This window comes from Sapajus apella, unplaced genomic scaffold (genome assembly GCF_009761245.1).
Source record: "Sapajus apella isolate SASKATOON/1434 unplaced genomic scaffold, GSC_monkey_1.0 scaffold35, whole genome shotgun sequence".
NCBI classification, from domain to species: domain Eukaryota; kingdom Metazoa; phylum Chordata; class Mammalia; order Primates; family Cebidae; genus Sapajus; species Sapajus apella.
This window is the reverse complement of record NW_022436975.1, coordinates 18,874,896-18,898,320: the sequence shown is the minus strand read 5'-3', so window position 1 is coordinate 18,898,320 and position 23,425 is coordinate 18,874,896. Positions and strand designations below refer to the sequence as shown.

At 35.6% G+C, this 23,425-nt stretch overlaps 1 protein-coding gene across 1 annotated transcript in view; it reads right to left on the bottom strand.

Annotated features, from left to right (window-relative positions):
* The window catches only part of PREX2 (phosphatidylinositol-3,4,5-trisphosphate dependent Rac exchange factor 2), a 286,647-nt gene that overhangs the window by 157,214 nt on the left and 106,008 nt on the right, over positions 1 to 23,425 (bottom strand). Inside the window, exons 11-18 of the mRNA XM_032296288.1 lie at positions 22,773 to 22,873; positions 14,498 to 14,601; positions 13,761 to 13,810; positions 11,119 to 11,194; positions 6,220 to 6,292; positions 3,213 to 3,355; positions 2,969 to 3,061; positions 107 to 255 (exon numbers count right to left, since the gene is read on the bottom strand). Coding sequence (XP_032152179.1) covers positions 107 to 255; positions 2,969 to 3,061; positions 3,213 to 3,355; positions 6,220 to 6,292; positions 11,119 to 11,194; positions 13,761 to 13,810; positions 14,498 to 14,601; positions 22,773 to 22,873 — 789 coding nt within the window. The remainder of the gene's footprint in view (positions 1 to 106; positions 256 to 2,968; positions 3,062 to 3,212; positions 3,356 to 6,219; positions 6,293 to 11,118; positions 11,195 to 13,760; positions 13,811 to 14,497; positions 14,602 to 22,772; positions 22,874 to 23,425) is intronic.

Sequence of the window (23,425 nt, the reverse complement as noted above, 5' to 3'; positions counted from 1 at the left end):
TTCTAAGCAATGAGTGCTTAATTCTAAACATTTGCTTAGTTATCTTTTCTATTTTACTTATCTATGCATAACTTTTTAAAAATCACACATAAATCATACAGCTTACTCTCTTGGCTTTGTGCTCACAAGAACTCTTAGAGGTTTTCTGCTGTTTAAACATGACTTCAGGAAGCAATCCACTTCGTTGAAAGGCCTCATAAAAACTAGGTCACCATTAATGGCAAAAATCTTTTTCCCAACTTCCATGCCAGCCATCTAAGAGAGAATTATAAAAAAAAGTCAAAGTATATTTTAATAAGGAATTTTAGTTTTCCACAAAATTAGAATACAAAAGTTTCAGAGCTTATAGATGTTGACATTTTAACACACCTGCAGTGCTTTTATACAAATTAACAAAGCAGAACTGTGGATGAGATAACATGGTTATCATTCTCTTTGGCCTTGTTTCAAATTTGAACACAGAACTTTACAAAAAATCTCCCCTTTTCCCTCCTGAACGTAACATCGTACTCTTCTGTTATATTTCACTGTTCTTTTACTTATTTCATCCTTTTAACTACAATCATATTCCAGGTTATTTTTCTTTACTGTGTTTTCTGCCTATATCCAATTAACTCAGAGAGCACCAACTTCTATATCAACATCAGTGACAACGAAATATCCATCTCTAGCCTGACATAGCTCATGTGGCTCCAGTGCAGGGGAGAAGAGGAGCCTGAAATCTAAAGAAGAGAGTTCCTACCAGCATAGTTGTGTCAACAGTGCAAGCTGCTGCAACGAGGACAAGGCAGATATTAACCCTCCACGCCGACCAGCACGCACTTCTCAACCAGCCCTACTGCCTATAAACTACCTGCTGTTTTGGCTTTCAGCTAAATGATGAAAGCCTGAGAGAGGGTATTTTATTAGTGGCATAGTCAGATGCAGCTGTGCTCTAAGAACATCCTCTGAAAATGCCTAGGAGAAATTATTTCCTTCTCAGAGACAAGTACTAAAAATAGTCATTCGTTGACCAAGTCCACTAACAGTGCATAAGTTGATTAGTTATTTTGTTTGAAATTAGTGTGCTCTACAGAAAGCTTTGTCTTGCACGAACCTGTGTTTTGACAAAACAGAGACTTTGGGCATTAGCAGATAGGCGTATGGGTGATAGTTCACCACTAACTTTAAACAGGTTCATAGATAAACACCATACTTTGTTAATTTTCACATTCATTAAAGATCTAAATATCGAGAAATCTGCTTGAGAATTAAGTGTCTTCCAAGCAGAGCATGAAGGTGAGGTTACTTTAAACTAGATATACTTGGGTTATAGCACTGAAAAGTAGGGTCTATGAGGGTGGAGGATTTTGTATCTCATTTGTTGCTGTATTTCCAGAGCCTAGAACACTGCAGAATATATAACAGGCACTAAATAAATATTTCTGAATGAATGAATGAATGCATGATCAGGAGTTTTTTGTTTAAAAGGCTGGTGAAGTGGCTGAGTGCAGTGGCTGATGCCTGTAATCCGAGAATTTTGGGAGGCTAAGGTGGGCAGATTACTTGAGCTCAGGAGTTCAAGACCAGCCTGGCCAATGTGGTAAAACCCATCTCTATTTAAAAAAAAAAAGACCACCTTGGCATGGTGGCACAGGCCTGTAATCCCAGCTATTCTGGAGGCTGAGGCAGGAGAATCACTTGAACCTGGGAGGCAGAGGTTGCAGTGAGCCAAGATCATGCCACTGCACTCCAGCCTGGGTGACAGAGGCAGACTTTGTTTCAAAAAAAAAAAAAAAAAAAAGGCTGATGAAGTAGAGAACATCAGGAGCATTAATCCAATGAGAAAACAGTCAAAGCATGTGCTTTAGTAATGAAAGTTATATTCATATAAAAGACCATCAAAGGTGATAAGAAAATAAAGACACAGCTCTTGACAGAAAGGAAGAAACATGACAGGCAAGGTGGCTCATGCCTGTAATCCCAGTACTTTGGGAGGCCAAGGCGGGCAGATCACGAGGTCAGGAGTTCAAGAGTAGCCTGACCAACATGGTAAAACCCCAACTCTACTAAAAAAAAAATATGAAAATTAGCTGCGTGTGGTGGTGTGCGCCTGTAATCCCAGCTACTAGGGAGGCTAAGGAAGGAGAATCGCTTGAACCCAGGAGGCAGAGGTTGCAGTGAGCCAAGATCACACCACTGCACTCCAGCCTGGGTGAAAGAGTGAAACTCTGTCCCAAAAGGAAAGAAAGAAAAAAAAAGGAAGAACCATCAGCAATGCAAAATACAGTGCTACTCTATGCAGTCTCGGTGGGGTTCCAGGTTGGAGTCTGTGATTAGTGAAGCTCCAGGGAGGAAGAATGAGTCACTTAGCCTTCCAGGAGGTCAAGAAGTTCATGGTTATAGAGCTCTAGAACAGGAATCCCCAGTCCCCAGGCCAGGCACCAGTACCGGTCCAAGGCCTGCCAGGAACCGGGCGCACAGCAGGAGGTGAGCAGCAGGTAAGTAAGCATTTACACCAAAACTCCATCTCCTGTCAGATCATCTGTGGCATTAGATTCTCATAGAAGTAGGAACACTTTTGTGAACTCCGCATGCGCATGCGGGGGATCTATGTTGACCAGTCCTTATGAGACTCTAATGCCTGATGATCTAAGTTGGAACAGTTTCATCCCAAAACCAGCCCCCACCCTCCATCCATGGAAAAATTGTCTTCCACGAAACTAGTCTCTGGTACCAAGAAGGTTGGCATCGCTGCTGCAGAATACCCACCACCTCCCGGCCCCTATCATCCCTGAGTGGCCAGACAGGGCTCAGCTGCTGCTAATCCCAAAGGTATTCAGTAGAACCTGTAAGATTATCCAGAGACATTATGTTCAATAAAGATTATTTGAAGCCTGATTATCTTTAAAGACTGATTTCAGTTTGTTTAGAATTTTTCTATTTTGTCATGACAATAAATTTAAATTAAAATGCTAATTTACATTACCTCAGCATTAGATCCCTTTTCTACCAACTTGATTATTGGAACTTTATTTTTGTCTTCTAGCCCAAAGCCATAGCTGCCTTCATTGGATTTAATCTGAAACGCAAAATATTAACATTATTGGTAAAACAACTATAAAAAAATTACAAGTTAAACAGAATGAAGCAATATGCATCACCACCAAACCTGTTTAACACAGTCTCCTGCTAATGCCTAATCAAGAAAAATAACCTATCAACAAACTTACCAATAATGACTTAGCTATAACATTTTCCACAACTTTTAAGTCATGTTTCATAAGTCGATGTTTCATATTTGATCCTTCCATTTCCTCATCCGAAAAAAAACGGAAAAGTAGAGGTTCATCTTTGAATTCGCTTTTTTCAAGGACTACAGAAAAAGGGAGAGATTCTAATTATTTCAGCTAATTCAAAAATTGAACTCATTTTCAATACCAGTGACATTTATAAATTAATACCTTCACCCATAACCTCAACTTTATACTCCTAGGAGTAAGTATTCCCGTGTTTTTTTGTTTTGTGTGTGTTTTGTTTTTTTGTGTTTTTTTTTGTTTGTTTGTTTTTGCTATTTCTTTCTATAATTTTGAGCCAATGTCTCCTTTAAATTACTTTTACCTACAGGATTTTGAATTTTTTAAAACAAATAGTATTTCTTCTAAGGCTAACTTTTTTGAATTTAACCAAGTCCTTCACTTTCCAGATTGAAATCCAAATTTAAATAAAAGTATTTATTTAAATAAAATACTGAACATTAGTATTTTTCCCCAAATCCCCTAAGATTCTTGGAATGGACTGATGAAATAAAGTTTATGTTTTATTAGTATTTTTTTAAATAAGGTCAAATACTGATAGGAAGAAATTGTATTCAGTGAGATCCTGACAGCTATCAAAATACTTTACCAAAAAAAATTCTCCATTTCTTATTTATCTGTCCTTAGTACCTTGAAGGTTGATTCATTGAGCCAGATACTAAAAGAAAGACAGTGATCCCAGGGCACAGTAGAAAGAGTTAGGTTTTGTGATGAGACAGGCCTGAGGTTAAATTCCAGGCCTAAAAGTGACATAAAAAAGTTACTTAAACCCTCTGAGTTTCAGTTTCCTCAACTGCAAAGTGGAGGCAATAAAAACTTCTACCTATTGTTGTATAAAACTAAAATGAGGTAATAAATATAAATAAACTTGGCACATAGTAAGCAGTCAAAAAGGACAGTTATTTGGGTTCATTATTTTTACAGAGTTCCAGCAAATAATTGTTGATGGGATGAATGCCTTTATTGATCTTTGGATGAAAGACTGGCTGGCAACATGAGTTAACAAATGAAACTATCAACCTCAAGTTTAAAAAACGACAGAAGCCATGACTAGCAATAGAAGTGATCATCTATTTTATTGTTATTATTTTTTTTATTTTTGTAGAGGTGGGATCTTGCTATGTTGCCCAGGCTGGCCTCCAACTCCTGGGCTCAAGCAATCCTCCCATCTTGGCCTCCCAAAATGCTGAGATTACAGGCATGACCCACTGTGCCCAGCCCAGAATCTATTTTAGATTGACTTAATGATCTAAGCAGTTTCCCAAAGCTCACGCAGTGTTTCTGTTACAGCTGTTTTCTTCCACCAAATTGTCTTTCAAAAGGAGCAAGATAAGGCATCAATAAAGCCAGGCATGAGCCACACTATTCATGCTTTACTGACAGACTTTTGTCAGAAAAACTTTTCATGTAACTCAATATTTTATAATAAACGCTTAGATTAAATTACTGTATGTTGGTGCTTTAAAGAAAAAAAAATGCAAACTTTTGCAGGTTTTCAGCTTGATATTATAGGGTTAATCCCCTAATATGCTTTAATTTCTTCCATTCATGGTTTGTTCTTCAAGGACCAATATTTCTCTAGACAACTCATAGAGTGACCTGGAGATAGGGAAACAGGATGAAATTTCCCCCCAAAAAATGATAACCAAGGATGCTCTCAAAATCACTGTAATCTTTGCTGTACTTCCTTCTTCATACAAATGCAACAATATTTTAAAAGTATTTTCAAAATATTTTGACAAACAGATACAAGTGCTATCAAATATATATTTATATATTTAAAGCATATTATATTACTAATTAAAAAGAGGCCAGCATGGTGGCTCATGCCTATAATCTTAGCACTTTGGAAGGCTGAGGTAGGCAGATTACTAGAGATCAGGAATTCGGGAACAGCCTGGCTTGGTGAAACTCCATCTCTAACAAAAAACACAAAAATTAGTTAGATGTGGTGGCGTGCACCTGCAGTCCCAGCTACTCCAAAGGCTGAGGTGGGAGAATCACTTTAACCCATGAGGCAGAGGTTATAGTGAGCTAAGATCATGCCACTGAACTCCAGCCTGGGTGACAGAGTGTCTCAAAAAAAAAAGAGAGAGAGAGACTGTTTGGATTTATGGATTCTATAAGATATTACAAAGAGGAAAAACTTACTTTCATTACTCTCATAAATCTTAGAATTTTATTTAAAAATTAACATTTAATGATAAAAGATAATTTTCTCCTAAAGATCTATCATTTTGTTCTCTGAGGTAAATTCAAAACCATTTTTCTTAAACATAACAGTAAATAATCACATATGCTGTCTTAATAGATACTGGCATTCAAAATAAAATCGTAAGTCTAATCTGAAATAGTTTCAAAATGGTTTATGAGCTTAAAAACAAAACAAAACATAAAAACTTCTAGCACAGGGAGGGGAGCACTACACACTGGGGTCAGTTGGGGGGAAATAGGGGAGGGACGGTGGGGGGTGGGAAGCTGGGGAGAGATAGCAAGGGGAGAAATGCCAGATGTAGGTGATGGGGAGGAAGGCAGCAAATCACACTGCCACGTGTGTTCCTATGCAACAATTTTGCATGTTCTTCACATGTACCCCAAAACCTAAAATGCAATAAAATAAATAAATGGGGAAAAAAAAAAAAACAACTTCTAGCTCAAGCCATTGCTCTTCTAGAATCAGCATAGGCTAGAGAAATAGGATAGATGTCATGGCAATTGGTAGATAACAGCAATTAGACCTAGGAGTGGCACCAGCAGTGAAACCGAATGCGGTTGTGGTGACCCAACCTGAACCCATGGTAAGATCCAGACAGTCTCGCTGGCTCGTCTCTAAACAACCTCACCGCAGCACTGGGTGTTCCAGTATCCTAAGAACCAAAATGATGAAATATATCTGTAAGCTTCCAGAGTAAAAAATCCCTACCATGATGCATAAATCCATTGTCACAGAGTCCAACGCCAAATATCATTGCCTCTTCTCTGGTGCGGCAATCTCCCTGTTAACCAAAAAAGCACTGTGGGAGTTAATAGGTAACTAAAGGCTTTGTGGCAGCTTTGCTGTATTTAACATTCCCAACATCAAATTCAGACAAAGCTTCCCTTACAAAGCATGCATTTCTTTATAAGACAGGATGCATCTAATTGTTACAAAACATTCAATTTATTATGAAAATATTTTCTTTTGACATTAAATAAAATACTTAATATTTCTTGAGAAAAATATACTTTATTAAACACAAAAACATGTAAGTAACAAAAATGTATTGCTACCATAAATGATGCCTTTCTATTATTTCTTAGATTTTGTATTCCAATTATGCAACAGGGAAATATCCTGTAAATTGACAACACACTAATTAAACAATCATTATGTATGACCTCAGTAACTAACTCTTCCCTTCCACCAAATGGCCTTGCCCTGTAAGGACCCCTGAAGAAACCTATTAATCTAGGATGACTTGTAAGACCTTATGAGTAAATTGTTTGGCTGAGTTAGCAAATACGAGCTTCTCTTTTATTATTTTTTCTGAAAAAAATCAGATCATCTAACTGAATCCAGCAAAATGGCCCAAAGCAACCTTTTTCTTTCTTTTTTTTTTATTTAGAAAACACCTATTTTATTAAGTATGGATCCATGTATATGAACATGCATTTATCTCTCTCCCCCCCCCTCTCTGTGTGTGTGTGTGTGTGTGTGTGTGTGTGTAACTGTGTAACCTTAGAGTTGTATTGTTACAGTTTAAGAAGCTTTTTTCCCATGTATTATCTCATTTTTCCCTAGTCCTATCTTTTAGCACTTAGGTATTTTACCAAATCTATTCTCTCCTCTCTGGCTTCTATTCCATCTCTATTGTCAATACCCTCATATGGTGTTTCTTAATCTCTTTTCTAAATTACCATGATTTTTTTCTAGACTCTTTCTAAAATATGCTGTTATACAATTAAACTTAAAAAAAAAAAAGGTGGAATCTCCTTCTGTCACTTAGGCTGGCGTGCAGTGGCGTGATCTCAGCTCACTGCAATGTTCACCTCCCGGGTTCAAGTGATTCTTCTGCCTCAGCCTCTCAAATAGCTGGGATTATAGGCATGCGCCACCATGCCAGGCAATTTGTGTATTTTTAGTATAGAAGGGCTTTCACCATGTTGGCCAGGCTGGTCTCAAACTCCCAACCTCAAGTGATCCGCCTGCCTTGGCCTCCCAAAGTGCTGGGATTACAGGCGTGAGCCACTGTGTCCAGCTAGAATTAAATGAAATTTCTTACACAGAAATCTCAGTTCCAAACTTTAAACAGACTGTTCTTTTAGAATCATAATGTATCAAAATTCTCTGTTGGGCTTTTAAAACTTCCATACCTTGGTTTTATGCTACTTCTCCAGCTTCACTCTCCAAAGCTCAATACCATATCTCTTGCTATAGTCAGTTTGGACTCCCTGCTGTTGCCTGAAGTCTGTGCTCATTCTTACTCTTCTTTTTACTCATAGCTGCAATGCCCTTCTCTTTACCCTCCTCTCACTCACATTCTACTTGTCTATAAAGGACAAAAATAATGGTCCCACCTCATTCTGTGATAACTCCAATCCTCACTAATCCTCCTAAGAACTGCCAAAACACTTATAATCTGTAACTTCAGACCCTGCATCTGGCCCTCTTCAAAAATCAAGCTGTTTTGTCATTTTTATGGATTCATTCAAAAGATACTTATTTTTTCTACATATTGCATCAAGTAATAGAAAAATATTAAACCACTCAAGCACAAAATACTTCCGTGCCCTGAAGTAATTCAAATGTAGGATAGGATTTGGTCATTAAAAGGTAAATATCTTACTAATATCCAATTTAATCCATATTTCCAATCAGGCAGATATACTTGGAGATCTGGGACCACAGGAAGTGATCGAGCCTAGGCTAGAGGATCTGGCAAGGCTTCTTGGAGGAGATGAGGCTGGAGCAGAGTCTTAGAGGATACATGAAAATTAGCCCAATTGACCAATATCACTTGAAGGCAGAAATCATGACTGCTTCCTGCTTTGTTTATTCTATCATCAAAGCACTTGCTTGAATGTTAAATTTACAAGAAAAGCTTGTTTAATAATCACTGACACTTGATTGCTTTATTTGATTAATTACTCAAATGAAACACTGACCAGACTATTATTGAACATACTGGTGTAAAAAACATAGCCTAAAATGTTCTGTTTTTCCTATGCCTTTTTAAAATCCTACTTGTGCCATTTGGACCTGGTGAGCATTTAGAACACATGATATGAAGAAGCAAGGCATTCTTTAATTATAAACTATGAGTGATCCCTACCCAAATCGTAATGTACAGGAATTGAATGATGTTTCATAGGTACATTAATGCACATGCTGAATAAGAATTTAACATTGTGAAATAGAGTATTTTCTTCTAAACTATTATACTATAATAGAAGCAGCACAACAGTAAATGAAAACTGTATTCAGAAGAACACAACGCTCATTTTGTTTTCCAAGATGACATCACACAATATATTGCAGAATAAAAGAAAAACTGTAGGATCTAGTATATACTCCAATCATAGTAGAGCCAGTAGTTTTACTCTGTGCTCTAAAACTGTCCAAAACAATTCAGTGACTCAGTCAATACTGAAAATTCAGTATTATCATGTCAGAGTCTTGGTAGAAAGATACCCTTACTTAAAAAAAAAAAAAAAAAAAAAAAAAAAAAAAAAAAAAAAACTCTTCATATTAGATTAGGAGCTTTAACCTTGGTCTCTTATCCTTCCACTACTATTTCTGCTTTTTTCAAGGAAGGCTGTGTGGTCCTAATCTGAAGTTAAGCAATCAGAGTTGATTATGTTGATAGTTACATTTGGATGTTTTACAATATCAGAGTCATAAAGTTTCGATGATAGAAAAGAGACAGCATGTACAGATATTCCAGTAAGCAGTAAACAGTTGTAAAATCTAAAATCCAGACAGACTGAGTGATTTGTCTAAGTTTATATAAACTGGTTACTAGCAGAGCTGGCATCAGACACTAGGTTGTGTGAGTCCCAGCCAATGCAATTTCTATTACGCACAATTTCTGCAGACATTGTCATAACAAATCCCTAGGAAAAACTGAAGAAAAAAAACTGCGGCCAGGTGTAGTAGCTCACATCTATAATGTCAGCCCTTTGGGAGGCTGAAGCAGGTGGATCACTTGAGATCAGGGGTTCCAGCCACCTGGTCAACATGGTGAAACCCTTTTCTACTGAAAAAACAAAAATTAGCCAGATGTGGTGGTGTGCACCTATAATCCCAGCTACTTGGGAAACTGAGGCAGAACTGCCTCAGAGGCAGAAGTCGCAGTGAGCCGAGATTGTGCCACTGCACTCCAGCCCAGGCAACATTGTCTAAAAACAAAAAAATGCAAAAACTTGGTCATCTTTGATCACCTTAATCTATTCTTCTAATGTTAACTCTTGGAAAGTAAAAATGCCAAAAAAAAGTTGTTAACTGATTTCCTGAGTTAGAACTTTAAAGGTTTACTCAGCATCAGCTTTTGCGTCAAACAGATTTCCTTTAAGTTTCTCATGTAATCAACACATCAAACAAGTTCACAAGAATTCTAGGACTGTATAATTTCTAAGTGAAAGTCCAACTCCAATAATTATTATATAGAAATCAATTCGAATGATACACATTGACCACAGTGTTATGAAAGGCTCTAATGCTGGGAAAGCCACTGAAAATATAAATTGATGTTTTATCTAAAGGTAATTGTTTAGTTTCATCTAAAATCTTAACTTCTAAATGTAATAAATGTAAGTGCTATAAAATATAAAAATAGGTGGTCTTGAACAGCCTAAAAATAATATTAACTAATATAAATTAGCAAAATGTAAGTGTACAGACGAACCAAATATAGATTATTAATTACTGAATAATTAATAATTATTAATAAAATTAAAAATAAACATTTTATGACAAACTAGCAAATTTTATCTACTTGAAACAAAGAAAGAAAGCCACTCTTTAAGAAGTGAAGCTGTGTATGACATTGACTCACATAGCTAAATGTAATGACTTGCATTCCGACCAAGCAATATCCCCCTCCCAAAATAGTAAGTTCAGTTAAAGTGAGTATCAGTTTTCATCTTTTCTTTAATCAGTGAAATACACTTTATCATTTACTAGTTAATCTAGTACAATAAAACATTTAAATATTTGAATACCAACATTTAAACTTTTGAATATTTGAATAATTTATAGGTGAATGTCTGTTATGATGGACTAGATGCTCTAAGTTGTTTTACTTATAAGCAAATGACACTTTCTCAGTTCTAGCTGTCAGCATGTAAATCCTGAGAAGCAGGGCAACAATAACAACAATAAATTCCTTTCTGTTTTAAAATAGATACCACAGACATTGAAGCTCCTATTATCAAAGCACAATTATTTTCTAACAAGGAAAAATGCACAGGGAGATTAAAATAGCTTGCTAGCATTAATAAACAGAACTTTAAAACAAAGTGTAAAAAACACACAAAAAACATTAATAGATGAGCATAGCTACTCTTCAGATTCTAAAATTAGTATTTTTTGATGGGTCTTAGCTGATATCTTAAAAATAGGAGCATCTTGCTCTTGAGAAACAGGATAACTTAAAAATGAAGTTTGATATCTCTAAAATCAGATTACCTAGGTTCAAATCCTAACTCTGCTTCCTATTAGCTGTATATATTTCTTTTTTAAAATACCTGCTGCAGATGAAGAAGAGGAAAAGTACCTAATTCACATGCTCAAAGTTTAAAGCAGCAGCAAGTGAAACTCAGCAACTTCTATTTATCTATTTACCTGTGCAATTAACCAGTCTATTAGTTTGTTGGCCATGACCACAGATTTGTAGGTCCTTAAATGGTAATCTTTATCTCTATAAAGGAAAAAAAACAAACAAAAAAAGACATTAAGCAAGGGGATATGTGAGCACAAGAAAATATTTTCATTTAGTATCAGTATGCAACAGAAAAGTTTATCATTGCAACCTGAGTTAATCGCCCAAAAACATGCAAATAAGAGAATTTTATGAAGCATGTAGAATACCTAAAAAATCATCTACCAGCTTATACCAAAGTAAGAGACCCACAACGTTACCCAAACAGGACACCTCTTCTTTTACATTTTCTTATATCCAAATAGATTATTACTGCTATATTATCTGGTAATAATTTAGCTAGAAATATAGTAAGTCCACATGTAACATTGTAGATAGGTTCTTGGAAACTGTGACTTTAAGTGAAATGAAACACTGGATGCTGTAGGAACTTAACTCTTGTTTATATCAATTAGCCTATGGCAAAACTGGTTTTATGATATAACATTTCACTTAAAGTTGGAGGTTCCAAGAAGCTACTGATGACATTAAGTGAGAACTTACAATACAATATCATATTAATATAATAATAATAAAATAGAATTTCTTCTCTTTAAATCACAATAGATCATACTAAAAATCTCAAAATCTGGAGACGAAACAAACATCTTTTATTCTTGTTCCTGAAGGCTCCGGGAAGGCTAGATTTGCACTACAGTGTTATTCATACAGTTCTGCTGCAGTGGAAAACCAGCAGGTCTGTCCTGAAGTAGATACATTGAGAACTTGCTATTTTTGTCTTTCCAATCATGTCATGGACATAGTGATATAACATCCCCAGGGAACCAAGAGGATCAACTGGCTCTCCACTTCAGACTTTCCATTCCCCAGATTTCCCAGAACTGAGAGATCATTCAAAGTTTTGTTAGGTACCAACCAAATCTCATAATCAGAACTGAATGCCCAAGGGCAGAAATCCACCTAGATCATAAGAGAATGAAAATGTGGCAGTCTTTATAAAATGTCAAAAATTCCAAACTGCAAAAGACTTGAAGTGACTAATAATTACTTTTATTCATTGTTCTTTAAATCTGTCTCCATGTTTCCGACACCTCATCACATATTTCATCTTGGTTTCTATAAGCATAGTAAGAAGAAAAAATGTAGTCTATTAGAGACCACATGTGAATCTGTGTCTCTTCATGCTAAGTAATTTTTCTTCCTATAAGCTGAGTTCACACATGTTAAAAGAATGACTATAATACATTCCATTTTATGGGTTTTTTCCCATAAATTTTCTCTTGACAACTCGAAAACAATTGTCATTTCTAGCCAAAGAAAAATTTCTTATCAGCTCTTACAGGTGAAGCTTTCTTGATAAGAAATCTCATATGGCTAAAATGTATTTTCAGAACACATTTTTGCTCATATAAAATCTACATATACACCAGTTACATGATGTTTTAACATTATTGTTTTCTCTTAGTTTAGCAGAAAAGTATTTACAAATATCTGTGACAGAATTATGGCAGAGTCAACAAATATTTATTCTTCTTCACCTTCTTCCACTTTGTGAAGCCTACTTGTGAAAGTAGATAGGACATTTTCAGGATTGTGAATAAGATCATGTTTCCTCCTCCAGGATCTGCAAACAGTGTGTTCTCTATGCAGTATAAAGTGGGCATTCCAATATACTTAGCAACATCTGGAATCTTTATTGTTTTAAGCTCTGCATTTTCTTGGAATTACAAACCAAAGTGAAAAACAGAAACACTAAACATTTGGATTTTATAGCCAAGATTGAAAAGCATTTTTATTTATTCTGGAAATAGTACATGCATATTTTGTTGTGGACTATGATTTAGTCAGTAAACTCCAAATAATATTTGACCATTTGAAATTAGTTTAACATTCTATCAGTTAAGTTATATCAGTGTATATTGCAAAAGTACAATTCCCTGAAGATCTACTTGGTTATTAATCATAATGCAGACCTCAAAGCTTTCTATTGTCTTTCTAAAGAGATAAACCAAAAATTAATCCTGATTCCTCTTTTAAAACAAGTGTGTCTCTGCAGAAGGAAAAACATGATAAAGAATAAAATTATAAAATTATACCCATACAAAATAATTCTTAGTTTTCAAGTACAAAATCTTTTCTTGGGAAAAAAGATTATGAGGTGGAAATATCATAAAATAAAATACATAGCCAATATTTGATTATACAATTTAACTTAAAAAGTTAATATACAAGTAATAATAGTGGCAAATATGTAAACATTATTTCCAAATCCTCTCCTGATCAATCAACTTTTATTTATTAAATATTAGCACAAAGGGGACTATTTCAAGTGTGTAATTTACTATGAACTAATGGCAAAATAATTTTAGAAATCATAATAAAGAGTGGCATATTAGAGTGGAATAAAGAGTGGAAAATTAGAATCTTAGGAAAATATCAGGATATTTTACAACAAATTATTCCTTAAAATAATATTTTAAAGAAAAATTTTCACTTTTGGAAGAAAAACAAAATAAGCCAACAAGTTCTAGCTGAATACAATTTACCTAAAACACAGTACAAATATTTCCATTTAAGTTTCCCAGAACTTAAAAGCCAGACTCACCTTATCACTGGAGTAAAGAGACTATGAAGACGACAATATAATCTTACACCCTACGTAAAATAAAGATATATCAAAAAAGAGTGAGATCACCCAAGGGACATGTCAATGAAATTTTGAATTAACAAATTAATTCACTGTCACTATTCTCGAATCATTACAAAATCTCAACCAATTTAAAAATTATTCAAATGTCATGATATATCATAAAAATAATATGATTTAAATTATTAAAGAATAGGATTAAATTGTGCTATAAATTCCTCATATATATGACATACACATAAACAAAGTTTTCTCCAAATTAATTTTCTTAAAATATAAAATTTCTAACATAAACAAAGATACCAACACAGTAATACATCTATACTACTTGTTCATCACATATCAGTATTGTCAACTGTACAAAAAAAGTGGCTTTACATTTATTTTACATATTTGTATTTTTTATACAAGTATTTTGATGACATGTTGCTGCATGTAAAAGAGTTTTTAATGGCTATAACCTTGTGAGTGATACAGCAGTACTACTATCATTTAGAATTAGGTAAAGAATGAAGAAACAATTAAACATTAGAATTCTTGAAATACCAAAAATAAATAAAGAGGTTTGCTTGTATATATAGTCGAAGGATTTTCTGAACTAGAAAAATCTTTTATGTTTCTCAACTGCCTTTTATCTTCCTGAAGAATGGCAACATGCATTCTACTATCGAAGAGGTTGTGGGACAGATCATTACCTTTGAAATCACGTCCTGCATCTCATTTCTGGGATAAAACGTTCCATCATCATAGCGAAATCTATATAACATCTGTTCTGGTTTGAATTGATGTTTATCAGTAACTAAGAACATAGAAATAATATATTAAAATAATTATATTCTAAAAGGGGACAAACAACAAATACATTTATTAAATACAAATTTCCAAATACTAAAACTTTTAGTTTTAAAAAAAGTGTTTGCTTTTATAACACAGCAATATCAATCCAGTATTTTAACAGCATGATTCATGTTTTATTTAAAATATTAATTTCCATATAATTATTTGAGAAATAAATAGAAGTTTGCAACATTCAGCTAGCATAATATATGTATTTATATATGCACATGAGTATATAGTATGTATAAAGGTACACACAGTATGCACAGTTACATAAATATATGATTTTGTATTTTCTGTTTCTTCACAATGTTACAAAGCCAAGCAAAAAGTGCCCTTTATAGAGCAAATACTCAAATTAGTGCATTGTGATTTGAATCTCAGCCCTACAAATAAATTTTAGCATGTATCTGCTTTATCACACTGTGATCAGGCCAAGACCACACATACACCAATCTTGACATTTATCCTGTGTTTGGACCTCCAGAATAGCTAAAATAATTTAGTATCTAACTGATTCCAAAATTGTAACTGTTCTTACATTAAGAATTGCTTTTTCACATGTCAGTTAATTTTTTTTCTCATTGAAAAACAAGAGTGTTCATTACCATCCTCAAGATAAGACTTTCATATTCCCAGGACCTGATGGCTTCACTGGTGAATTCTACCAAATATTTAAAGAAGAATTAATACCAGTCCTTCTCAGACTCTTCCAAAAATAAAAGAGAAGGGGACACTTCCAAAACTCATTTTACTAGGCCAGATATGAATATTACAAGAAAAGAAAATTACAGACAAATATCACTGATGAACATGGATGCCAAAATCCTAAATGAAACACTATCAAATCAAGTTCAACTGCACAATAAAATGATCATATACCATGATCAAGTGAGATTTATCTTTCAGAACCAAGGGTGGTTCAACACATGCAAATGAATAATTACAATGCATCACATTAAAAAATAAAAGACAAAAACCACATGATGATCTCAATAGATACAGAAAAAGCATTAGTCAAAATTCAACATCCTTTCATAATGAAAGCTCTCAATAAATTTGGTATAGATGAAATGCACCTCAACATAATAAAGGTTATATATGACAAGCCCACGACTAGCATAATACTCAATGATCAAAAGCTGAAAGCTTTTTCTCTAGAACAAGACAAGGATGCCTACCCTCTCTACTTCCACTTAACATAGTACTGTAAGTCCTAACCAGAGAAATTAGGGGAGAAAAAGAAATAAAAGACATTCAATTGGAAAGAAGTAAAATTGTCTCTATTTGTAGATGTCATGATCTGATAGATAGAAAACCATAATAAATTCCATCAAAAACTAATTCAATAAACTTGCGAGACACAAAGACAACATTTAAAAAATCAGTAGCGTCTCCATATGTTAACAATGCACTGTGGAAAAAAGAAATTAAGTGATCTCATTTAAAATAGAATAAAAAAATAAAATATAGCAGGAATAACATAAGAAGGTGAAAGATCTGTACACTGAAAACTATAAACCACTGATGAAATAAATTAAAGAAAACACAAATAAATGGTAAGAAATCCCATGCTTATGGAAGGAAAGAATTAACATTGTTAAAATATCCCTGCTACTCAAAGCCACCTACAGATTCAATGTGATTTCTATCAAGATTCCAATTGCATTTTTCACAGAAATACAGAAAACAATCCTAAAATCTGTGTGGAAGCACAAAGACCCACAATAGCCAAAGCAACCTTGAGCAAAAGGAACAAAGCTGAAGACATGAGATTACTAACTTCAAACTCTACTACAAAGCCACAGTAATAAAAGCAGCATGGTACTGGCATAAAAGCAGACACATAGACCAATGGAACAGAATAGAGATCAGATCCCAGAAATAAATTCACAGATTTATGGTCAACTGATCTTCTACAAAGGTGCCAAGAATACACAATGCAGAAAGACAGCCTCTTCAATAAATAATGTTGAGAAAACTGGGTAACTACATGCAAAATAATTAAATGGGACCCCTTATCTCACACCAAATATAAAAATAAACTCAAAATGTACTAAAGATTTAAACATATGATGTAACACTGTAAAACTACTAGAAGGAAAGATTAGGGAAAACATTCCTGACATTTGTCTTGGCAATAATTTTTTGGAGAGGACCCCAAAAGCACAGGTGACAAAAGCAAAAATAGACAAATGAAAATAGGCAAATGCAATTGCATCAAACTAAAAAGCATATGCACAGCAATTGAAAGAATCAATAAAATTAAAAGACAATCTATGGAGTGGTAAAAATATTTGTAAAACATAGATCCAATAGGAGGCAAATATTCCAAACATATAAGAAATTAATTCAATGTAATACCAAAAACACAAATAACCCATTTAAAAATGGGTGAAGAACCTAAAAAAATACTTCTCAAAAAAAGAAATAAAGATGGCCAACAGGCCATCTTTATGTGAAAAGTTGCTCAACATCTCTAATCATTAGGGAAATGTAAATCAAAACTACAGTGAGATATAACCTGACACCTCTTAGGATGGCTTTCATCAACAAGACAGAAGTGTTGGTGAGGATCTAGCGAAAAGGAAACCCTTGTACACTGTTGGTGGAGATGTAAATTCGTATAGCCATTATGGAAAACAGTATGGAAGTTCCTCAAAAAGCTAAAAATAGAACTACCATATGATCCAGCAATTTTACTTCTGTTTGTGTAATTCAAAGGAAATAAAATCAGTGTGTCAAAGAGCTATCTGAACCCCCATGTTCACTGCAGCATTACTCACAATAGCAAGACAAGAAGTCACCCTAAGTTTCCATGTGGCTGAGTGGATAGAGAAAATATGATATAATGTATTACATACTTGAAAATTGCTAAGAGAGTAGATCTCAAATGTTCTCACCACAAATAGTGATAACTATTTGAGGTGGTTAATATACTAATTAGGTTGATTGTGGTGATCACTTTGCAATTTACACATATTTCAAAACATCATGTTGTACACCATTAATATTTGTCAATTACACCTCTATAAAGCTGGGAGCCAAGGGAGGGAATCTCCTACTAAATCTCTAAGTTTTCTCTTTTTCAGGCTACGTTATTTTATACACAGACTAATTAAAAAAAAAAAGTCTGTTTTAGAAAGTAAAAACCTCAAATTGAAAGTCAAAGAGTTTATATTTAAATATTTTATTTACAGGAAATGTAACATTCCTAGAAGAGATAACATGCTGCAAAGAGCTATACTTTTACAATTAAATGAAAGATTTTGACCACCTTTATTTTTTGCCAGAAATATTGAAAGAGGAAAGAAAGTTGTCAGAATTCTCATTAACAACATTTGATGCATCCAGAAGGAAATCAAGAGAGTTGGTAATACACACAGATAAATACACACACACATTTGTGAAGTTTCAGCTCTTTTGCCCCAGCCCATCCAAATGTTCTACATGGCTTATGGCCATAAAATTGTTTAAAAAAAAGATACATAGTCAATACCATTTCTGCTTTTTGGTATCTTTTCCCCCAAGCCAAGTCACACATAAAAAATTCTGTATGAAAAAAATATAAAAACATGAGAAATACTGTGAAACTCTACAGCATGTTTTAAGATCAGAATTTATTTCTCCTATGCAATCTACCTATTCTTATTTTTATTCCTTAATAATTATTAAAATAACTTGCCTTGATATTTCAAAATTCATGAAGTTGAATCCAAATGTTTTTGCCAGGATGAAACAAGTGGTAGTCTAACCTCTTCAACATGGAGAGGTTAGCCGCAAGGTGAATGCTTGTACCCTTGATAATGAACCTTGGGTTAGCCTGCAACTCTTAGCTGTTGTCTTAGAAAAACCCTGAACTGTTCTGCATTCAAATCTACTCTCCCAATTTCTCTACCATGGAAAATGGGTGCATTAACTACAGCTTAGGTCCTCTAGTGAAGAAAGTTGCTAAATGCGATCTTTTAAATCATTGTGTGAGAGAACCAGGGATGTACTGCAGATGTTTAACAATTGGCTCTCTAGGTGGTGAAGGTGGGGGGAGTAGAGGAGAAGTTCTGACTTGTAGCATTTGCCAATTTCTACTGTATAAATATTCCCACTCTGACCAACTTCAACCTTCCAACCTAAAGGCACTGAATATGGAGTTAAAGGTGCAGTGCCACGCATTACACAATATTTCCACTATATACAAGCAATAGATATAAATAACCTCAAGGGCACAGATAATAGTAAACATTGTAAAATAATGAGAAAGTGATACATTTTAAGAATGTTTTACAGGTCCAATATGGTGGCTCATGCCTGTAATCCCAGCACTTTGGGAGGCTGAGGTGGAAGGAGTACTTGAGCCCAGCAGTTCAAGACCAACCTGGGCAACATAGCAAGACCTCATCTCTACAAATTTAAAAAAGAAAAAAAAATTAGCTGGACATGGTGGCATGCACCTGTGGTCCTAGTTACTCATGAAGCTAAGGTAGGAAGATGGCTTGAGTCCAGGAGGTTGAGGCTACAGTGAGCCATGATCACACCATTGTACTCCAGCCTGGGCAACAGAGCAAGATCCTCCCTCCCAAACGCCTAAAAGAGAATGTTTTACCCTTTTTGCAATATAATTTATGCACTTATATGTTTATGCAATTTAATTATTAGTAATCGTTAGTTTATAAACTAACCAGCCTACAAAATGTATCTAATTATTAGCTCTCAGGAGCCTATATGAACCAACTTCATCACATCATGGCATAAAACAAATGATAAGAAATGAGGTCTCTGAATTCTCACATAAACATTCCTACTGCAAAGAGTAGCACCAGACAAGATACATATTGTCAGTGTACCACAGAGAAAGCATACGCTGCCTCAACCCTAGAGTTCCTGCTATAGCAGGCTTTGCTGATGACGAAGTTCTCAATCATATTTGCAATGTGAATAACACCAATAATAGTCAACTTCTTTTTTGCTTGCTCTCTTTAAAACAGATGGTTCATTCAACTTTATTTTAGGAATTCTATTTTCACCAAAATGCAGCTGGAACCACATGCCAATGATACTAGCACATTTGGCTCATGTCTCTTCATTCTAATAGAATTATTCTATTAATGATAAATCGCATAATATGCTCTCTTACCCCTAGTTTGCATGTCAACATGAACCAGCAACTTTATTTCTTAGTAGTTTAAGTCTGTCTTTTTACTCTGTCCATCAAGGAAACCCAGCTGGTCTCATACTTCCTTCTAGAAAGGCAGAAATAGACTAGGATAGGATGGGAGAACTCATTTCCGCAGGACATATTGGGAAGAAAAGCTCGCTCATTTTCCACTGGTTAACACTAGCTACTGTAACAAACAAACCTCCTCAATATAGTGACTTATGCTGTAGAAGCTAATTTTTCATTGAGGTAAGATCCAATCAGTGGTGGAGGATGGAGTTATGGGGCTCTCCCCATGCAGGACCTGGAGTTTGACAGAGGCCCAGCCATCCCTAGTGCAGGACTCCCAAGGACACCTTGTGTTTTGTGTTTTTGTTTAATAGCCTGTACACTTCCCTTGTGCATCACTTTTGTGGACATGTCCTTGGCTGCAACTGAATTTCACCACCTCCCCTTCCTTGACTGCAAGGAAAACTAAGAAATGCAATGTATGCATATCCATGACAAACAAAAGCTAAACCAATTTGGTAAACAACTAATCAATTTTTGCCACTGAGGCACAGTTTCCAGGTCAATATAAGATCTATGCAAGTCTATTAAAGTCAGGGTAACTATTACATATACTTGTTAGCATTTTATAATGTTAGCATGTAATTGTCATAATGTTATTTTTCCTTTTAAGTTTTTAAATGATGCTTTTAGCCTACCAGATGCTAAAAGCAGCCATATAATGCTTTTAGATGTTTTAATGATGCTAATGAAACAAGCACAAAATCATATACAATTTATAAGTGTCATCTGTTCACTCAAAATTTAATTATTCGTTCATTCAGCAAATATTTAGTGAGAACCTGTATGGGCTGGGAATGACAGGCATTTGCTATATATAACAAATGAGGCTTTTGTTTGGATGGTGCTTATATTTTTATTGGAGGCCAGGTAAGGGATAGGGAGATAAAGAGTTAATAAACAAAGACACAAGTAAAACAAACTAATAATTTCAGAGTGATAAGTGCATGAAGAAAGATTTCAAAGTAAAGAAAAAAAAAATAGGACATTGGAATCACAGGACAGGATGGAGTTCTAAAAGTGAAAGGGTCATATGTCATGAGTCATATATACAAGAATTTTTGTCTTTTTATTCACTGCTCTGTCTCTAGCAGGTAGAAAGGCCCCTGGCATATACGAGGAATTAATAAATAACTGTGGAATGAGAAAAGCAGAAGCGAAAGTCCTAAATAGGAAGTCATGTTGGCATATTGAAGGAAGAGACAGAAGGTCAGGGTGGCCACAGTGCAGCAAGTTAGGTACAAATCGAGGTTTCAGGCTCTGAGAGGAAGTCAGGGGCCCTATCACATCGGACTTTGTGGGGCATGTAATAGGTCTGAACTTTTCTTTACATTTGACTGGAAGTGATTAGATGGTTATAGATGGAAAAATGCTTTGATCATATCTGCATTTTTAAAGGTCTCTTCGGCTGTGACCTGGAGAGTGTACTACGGGAGTGGAGAACAAAAGTGGAAGCAAGGGAGGAGATGATGGTGACTAGAAAGAGGTAGGGATGCTGGAAGGGAGAGAATTCATTGTTTAGGCACTTATTTTGGTGGTAGAGCTCACAGGGCTTGACGGCATGAGGGAGAGAAAGGAATTAAAGATGATTCCTAGCTGGGTGGATGGTGGTACCAACATGTAGGCGACACTGGTGTGATGAGGAAAGATGGGATGGACCTGGTTTATCTGCACAGCACTCTATGAAAGGAAATGAACATCAGAATACCATTGCCAAATATCCATATTTGTTAACAAGTCACTGGCTTTTTCTCCTCCCCCACAGTTTACCTTAGAAATTCTTTAAGCTTTTTTCCTGGGTCCCATTAACACTGCTTTCGTGGTTTTTGTCTGTTCATTGACAGTGTTTCCAGGGATCTCGTACTCTCTTGGAATTATTCCCAAATATATGGTTCACCCCATTTCTATCCTGAGCTTCAAACCAAGTTTACAACCACTTGCTCACCACTCCCCTCTGGCTGTCTCACACAGTCCATAGCAAAGCCTGCATCTTCTCTTTCAACCCTGCTCTTCCTCCTGAATTAATGCAGTCATTCAGAGAAGAAGGCTCAGAATACTCTAATCTCTCTCTTTATTCTTCACCCCCCATATCCAAATAGTTATCAAATATGCTGTTTCAGCTTCACCAGTAACTCCCCAAGTGGCCTGGTCTTTTCATGCCCATGGACACAGACCTGCCGAGGCCCTTGTCCTGCCACTCCTGGGTGCAGCGGGGTCCCCTGAGGGGCCTGGTGCTCTGCAGTCTTGAACCTCTCCACTGCAGGCTCCATGCTGCTGCATCTCATAGCTGTGGACCCAAGTTCTGATCATGGCTCTACTTAAAACCATTCATCAACTCCTGGCCCACTTCAGTATAAGCCCACATGCCACGGCAGGAAACTTCAGATCTTCTGGAATCCAGGCTCTGCCTGCCTTTCTTGCCATACCTGCCCTCACCAGTATGTTCATCCATGGACCCATGTGAGGCTCTGTGCTGGTCCACAAAGAAGCCACCACAGATTTGCCTTCCACTGTGCCAGAGTGCTGTTGTTTCCTTCAAGTGGAATGCCCTTCTGCCCTGCTGTCCCTGGCAGAGTTCTATTCATTCTGCAATGCCCAGCATCACCGTCATGTCCTGTCCTCTATGAAGCACTCCCAAATACTCCAATTACTATAGAACTAACCATCCCTTCCTCCACAATCCCACTTCTCTATTTTCTAATGTTTGCCTGTATTACAGCTCTTCAGTCTAAGGTTAACAAATACAGCCCGTGAAAGCCACACTCCCTGAAACACTGTTCTACACATATTAGGTACTGAAAATGTTGTTAAAAAAATGAGCAACTGTAATGTGGAAATTATAAACTAAACTGATGAATGGGATTAAGATACACATGGTGAATAAATGGAGTAAATAAGTAATTAATAATTACCATGGTGGATGATTCCATTTTCCAATAATGCTTGTCCCAAGTGTACGCCTTCCTCAGGCCTGTGAATCTCTCCAATTTCCAACAGCCATGACACAAATTCGCTGCAACAGAAAGCCAGTGAAAAAGCTAAATGCTTAATTCTTTCCCCAGAAAGTCTTTCTATGCCATGCAGTCATGAAGAAACTATGAAAGGAGTCTCAAAATATAAAGGAATATTTTCAATGCATTTCAACAGATTATTTTTTTACATATGTAAGGCCTACAGTCATTTAAATCGAACTCTATTCTAGAAAATCCATGTCTGTACATTCATACATTACTAAACCATACTTAAACTATTCAACTTGTGGAGGCCTGTAATAAACACAAAGTAAAAATTTTAGAGTAGCTTTAATTAAAAGGTTACCATTAACTTAAAGGCAAATGTGGGACTAAAGGATTGCAACAGATCCTAAAGCTAGCTAAAGTCGGAACTGAATAGAATAGTAATAGCTTAATATAAAGAGCTAAACTTTCTTTCATGTGGCTTCCCAGGCACAAACAACCAGTGAGTTTAAAGATCCAAGAAGGAAGAACAAAACAAAACCGCATGTACCATGTGGTAGGTAGGAGTCTACAGAAATCCTCTCATTGCCCTCCCACCCCACCAAGAT